The following is a 5,951-nucleotide window of genomic DNA, read 5'->3' as shown; positions in this document are numbered from 1 at the left end:
AAACCCTATATTTTTAGGTGGAAATTTTGTCGTTGATCAACGTATATTTGTTTATGAACCTGAATTTTTGGGCGTTTTGTGTAATGGCATGAAATAATCAAAATACATACATATATATATGTTTGACACGTATCAGCGGCCACCCCCTACCCCCCTCAGGGCCGGCCCTATATCAGAGATTGTTTGTGCACTGTAATGGAAAAGAATCCTAGTTCTAGATTTCATGTATGGACAATCCGTCCTATCAACAAACCTGGAAAAAAAACCAAGGTTTCATAGTCTTTTCTTTGTTCTACATGCACAAATCAAAGGGTTTGCGTGCCTTTCATTGGTCAGTATCTCACCCCCAATGGAAGGGTTTAAAATGGATGTACGGCTTCCATTGGTCAACTTTTTTGTTCATAATTTAACATTTAGAAAATTCAAACATAATTCAATAAATCATAAATGCACTCACTAATATTTTGGGGAAATTCAACTCAATTGGAGCAAAGGATCATGAGACATTGACAGTTCTAGTTGCTGCTAATGTGGCCGTTTTTTTTGCTACTGCTGCACTTAGAAACAGGACCCACTTGCCGGGAATCATGTCAACACACCTAAATGATGGATTAGACCTAGCTGCAACGGATTACCCCAATATATGGTGTTTTGTGCAAGAAACCTGTAAAATAGGTGTTTTGTGCAATACTATCACCAAAACTAGGTGGTTTGTGCAATTTCCTCGAAGCAGTTGCACCAACCGATATGTAATGTACGTGTGTAGGAGAGCGTTCTTATGCTCAACAAGTCACATAAGTAAGTAGAGTAAGTAGTGCATAAAAGGAGTAGGGATTATTTATTTATTTTTACAGAGAAACAAGTAGGGATTAGAGCATCTCAACTTCTCAACTCTCAAGCATGCATGGGCCAGGAGGGAACAAAGGAAAAAGGGATAGCACCCAAGGAAAAGCAAGGGAGGAAAAAAAAAGCTTGGGTATCCAAGCAAAGAAGGGACATGATGAGGAAGAGGAGAGGAGGAAAGAATAATGAGAGCACACCGAACGGGCTTTTCATCGGCTCTCCTTGGACCCGATTAAACAGAGGTGCACGCACGCACCAAGATGCGCGCGCACACACACACCACCCACCCGCTCCCTTCCTTCTTCTTCTCCTTCTAGATTCATTCACAGTCACACACGGACTACTTTATTTTTTGAATGGAAGACTACTTTATTCAGCACCATCATATCATGCCAAGAGAGTTGCCGTTGGTAAAATGATGGTCTCTGGTCGGCACCTCGGTCGAATGCATGCGGTGATAAACTTGTCACTGCCGGTCGGATCTGTACTAGATTGCCCCTGTCTCCCCGTTGACATGGCAAGTTTCTCACGTACGTACTCTCATAGTATTAGTACCATTTTCGTGATCAGTCTCGAGAACAAACGGGGTGCACTGTGACAGTCCCCAGAAGGCTTTGTATTTCTGTTGCCAAAACCAAACCCCGTGAATACTGGCACGACGATGGCCCCATTGTTGTTGTTGCATTGAATGGTCGGGCGGACCCTTGCACTGCACTTTATGCCAATTCCCATTAACCACACGTCATTCCCTTCCGTTTCTTCCTTCAGGCTCCTCTCCTCTCCCACTTCCTTCAGTTACTTGACCCCTTCCACCACACCAGCACCACCAACCTTGTAACCATCGCGCGACGGCAGGCAGCAAAGCATTCTCCCTCCCTCCCTCCCTCCCTCCCTCCCTTTCTCCCTCCCATACACACACACACACCAAGCTCTTGTGCTGGCAGTGGCACGACACCTATATATGCGTGTATCCTACACCGCCCCCTCGCCCGGAAGCGTTTCCGTCTCGGCGCTAGCGGGCAAGCAAATCCACAGCGCCAGTGCCACGCGGACACCGAGAGACGGAGCGTTTGGCTCGTCACTTTCCTACAGATACAGAAGCAGAGGGAGAGAGACGCCATTGATGCTGTAGCACAAGGGCGGGCCCAAGAAAGAAGGGGGGAAGCCTGAGCATGGAGGTGCTGGCCGGAGGAGGCCGCGGCTGCCTCATGCATGCGCTACTTCTTGTTGGTGCCGCCCTTGTTGCATTGACGGGCGGCGCGGAGGCGTGGGCGCACCACGGCGCCGCCGGTGCGAGGGCCGGCGCCGAGCGGCGGTACAGGGATCTCGCGGCGGGCAGGATGGAGAGCGTCAGATCCTCCTTCGGCAAGGCCAGGAGGGGGCTTGCAACGGTCAGTATTATTACTCACCATGCCTGTTGCTTCTTCCATATTTGCGCTAATTAGTTCCTTCAAGCTCTCTGCTTCTAATCACTTTGTTTTTTGGGTTAAAACGAAAGCGGTTCTTGGAATCATGTGATTACATTCATCGCCTTTCCGTAGTTCCGTTGGAACATCCTTTCGTGGGAGCAGTTGTTGTTAACGTTCGTTTCCTTGATTGATTACAACATCCGTATGGTAGTTTAATTACAAATTACTACAGTAGAAGCGCGGAGGAACAGAGCAAGTGTCGGTTGGCTTTGCTTTCTGGGAGATTTCTCATTCATTCGCTTTTGCAGAGGAAAATGATAGCCGTTCCTTTCACCCCAAAAGGAACCTTTTTTTATTTATAAAAAATAAAACGAAAACGAAAACGGTAGTGGTAGATCATCTTCCCGTTGTGTTTCCGTCTCTGCGTTTGCGTCAGGTCTCGAGTCTTGACTGGAAATCAGGGACACGCACGCCGTGCGCCTGAATCTACCTCTCCGTGCGTTGATCTCTTCATGTCCGTCAGCTCACAAATGCAGTTTCGTCAAGAATGTTAGGTATCAGCAAAGAAACTTTCCGTCCCTCGACAAATGATTCTCCCTTCTCTTCCCGTGTTGGGTAATGCCAGTAGAAAGTGGCACTAACTGCCCCACCTCCCAACCACCCACCCGACAAATGTCAAACGCTTGGGTGCAGCTACGTACTACTCGTGCTCCCATCATTGGCCGCTTGGTGTGGCGCATCGCAGATCGCACTGACCACAAGCCGATTATTGTCACGTCTGACGTGGTGGATTTTCGTTGCAGTCCTCGGCGAGCTCGCGGGTGTACCACGTCACGGACTACGGCGCCGACCCCACCGGCGCCGCCGACGCCACGGCGGCCATCAAGAAGGCCATCGCCGACGCCTTCAGCCCCCCCTCCAACGCCACCATGGCCGCCGGCATCCCCGACCTCGGCGGCGCCGAGATCCACCTCGACGGCGGCACCTACCTCGTCAACGGCCCACTCACCCTGCCGGCCTCCGGCGGCGGCAACTTCAAGGTAAATAACAAGACCGTTGCGCAAATGAACTGCGCAATGTGCCAATGTGTTATGGTGGTGTCTGATGATCACTGGTGTGCGTCCCACGTGTCAGATCCACAGCGGCTCGCTGCGGGCGTCGGCGGAGTTCCCGACGGACCGGTACCTGATCGAGCTGTCGGCGGGCTCGTCGGCGTCGAGCTACCACTACGAGTACGTGACGCTGCGCGACCTGATGCTGGACTGCAACTACCGGGGCGGCGGCGTGGAGGTGGTGGACTCGCTGCGCGTCGGCGTCGACAACTGCTACATCACCCACTTCGAGACGGAGGGCATCGCGGTGCGCGGCGGCCACGAGACGTACATCCGCAACACCTTCCTGGGCCAGCACATGACCGCCGGCACCGACCCCGGGGAGCGCTCCTTCGGCGGCACGGCCATCCGGCTCGACGGCAACGACAACTCCGTCTCCGACGTGGTGGTCTTCTCCGCGGCGACCGGGATCATGGTCACCGGCGGCGCCAACACCATCTCCGGCGTGCACTGCTACAACAAGGCCACCGGGTTCGGCGGCACGGGGATCCACCTCAGGGTGCCCGGGCTCACGCAGACGTGGCTCACCAACTGCTACATGGACTACACCAGCATCGTGGCCGAGGACCCCGTGCTGCTGCACGTGTCGGGCTCCTTCTTCCTCGGCGACGCCAACGTGGTGCTCAAGGCGGTCAACGGCGTCGCCCGCGGCGTGCAGATCACCGGCAACATGTTCAACGGGCGGGGCAAGGGCGTGGACATCGTGCAGCTGGACGGCGCCTTCGGGACGGTGGAGCAGGTGTACGTGCAGCAGAACTCCGCCATGGGGATGAACCTCAAGGCCACCACGGCGCGCGGCTCCGCCGAGGGCAACGGTAGCTCCTGGACCGTCGACTTCGCGCCGGTGCTGCTGTTCCCGGACCGGATCGGGCACGTGCAGTACTCGCTCGTCGCCGGCGACGCGTTCCCCGGGCACACGCTCAGGAACATCTCCGGCAACCAGGTCGTCGTGGCCACCGACAAGGCCGTGTCCGCCACCGTGCACGTGCTCGTCGACCAGAACAGCAACTGAGCTGGAAATGGCGGCGCGTTCGCCGCCCGCCGCTGCCTGCTCGCGCTGCGTGGTGCGCGCGAGCATGGCGTCATTCGTTCGTTTGTTCCTAGTGAAATTTATGGATTGGACACCCGGGGCCTCTGGCCGGAGAGGATTTGAACCCAGGTGGCGGGACTACTATATAGTTATATCGATTGTTTGAGAAATGATTCAGAATGGATCATTTGGGGCTCATCCTGCGTTCTTGCTTGTCCAGAATCAAAAAAACTCTTGTGTTATGTATCCTCTTGATGCTTCATTTCAAGCCAATAAAATTCACTCTCTGTGGAAAAAAGAATCAAAATGTCTCAAGATCATGGAAGAATTAAAGACGATGACCAATTGTGACGATAAAGATGAACGATGGAGGCCCAATCATGACTAACTTTTTTCGATCTACCGCTTTGTTCTGCTGGTCACCTGTCGGTCTCAAGCGCACCAGCTTTCATTCAAATAGCCGTTCGATCGTTCATGCACGCAGGCTTAATCATTCCCGTTTTCTGATTCAGGACGGCCAAAAGCACGGTTTTCTGGACGGATGGTTCAGTCTCAAGTGCACCAAACTTTCATTCCGACGGTGTCGCTAAAAGCGTTGCAAGTAGCTCACCAGCTTTTCTGGCCGATGCTCTGGAACATAGGTTTCCTGGCTAATTCCCAATCTGTCGGCAGCGGCCATTTCTTGGCCCCTCTCACGCGTGATCCAACTAAGAGTATCATTCTTTGTGGATTGTGTTACCAAAATTGTCAATGAGTATCTATATTTTCTTTGGTTGTTGTCATCAGTTGCCAATCTGTCATGCATCTCCTTTGATGCTCAATTTTCACCATTTTTAGTACAGTATGCCAAATTGCACACACTAGTTCTGATGAAATGTCAAGGAACCAGCTATAAAACAGTCAGGGGAATATTACCCTCTGAGGCTTTCTTGATGCATGTACTGTTGTGTGTGGTTGGTTGCAAGATTTCTCTTTCTTGATCTTCTTGCCATCGTTAGGTCATGGAAACGGACTACTACTTACGTTGATATCTTAACACTGAAGCTGCCCACCAGTTCCTCTTGTTAAATCTTGTGTCTTCAGAGTTTATACATCACCACCAAATAGATGTTGCTATTCATCTCAAAAGAAAAAAGAAAAATACATGTTGCTATTGGATCTGAAAAACATAAGGTCTCACTTCTATCTGAACAAAATTTCCAGTTCTTGTTGAGTTGTTTTTCTGCTGCATTTTTTTTTTGAGGAATCTTCTGCTGCTTTTGTGCTGTATATAATTTGTATTTTGCAGCTTCCCCAAAAGGCTAAACAATGTATGTGCTACTTTCTGCTGTTTTCTGCTCTTTCTTGATACATACTGTGGAGCAAGTGGGAGGAGGACCATTGGTCCCAGGCCATGTCTATTATGGACTCTCTTTATCTAGACGGGTCACTAATCCATGATCGTTCTTCTCAGGTATCCACTAGCAGTGCAGTAATCTGTAAGGATGCTTTGCCTCTTCAATAAAATTGTACTAAAGCAACGCCAATTTTAATATGGATCAGGGAGAGTACATTGTT

At 51.0% G+C, this 5,951-nt stretch overlaps 1 protein-coding gene across 1 annotated transcript; it reads left to right on the top strand.

The window, feature by feature from the left end:
* The first annotated feature begins 1,321 nt into the window (after nucleotides 1–1,321).
* Nucleotides 1,322–4,654, top strand: LOC123046460 (polygalacturonase QRT3). The gene is made up of 3 exons (XM_044469835.1): nucleotides 1,322–2,234; nucleotides 3,056–3,292; nucleotides 3,387–4,654. The coding sequence occupies exons 1-3, from the start codon at nucleotides 2,016–2,018 to the stop codon at nucleotides 4,374–4,376; spliced, it is 1,446 nt and encodes a 481-aa protein (XP_044325770.1). The 5' UTR covers nucleotides 1,322–2,015; the 3' UTR covers nucleotides 4,377–4,654.
* The last annotated feature ends 1,297 nt before the right edge of the window (nucleotides 4,655–5,951 follow it).

Source organism: Triticum aestivum, chromosome 2B, assembly GCF_018294505.1.
Source record: "Triticum aestivum cultivar Chinese Spring chromosome 2B, IWGSC CS RefSeq v2.1, whole genome shotgun sequence".
Taxonomy (NCBI): Eukaryota; Viridiplantae; Streptophyta; class Magnoliopsida; order Poales; family Poaceae; genus Triticum; species Triticum aestivum.
This window is presented reverse-complemented; position numbering and strand designations above follow the sequence as displayed.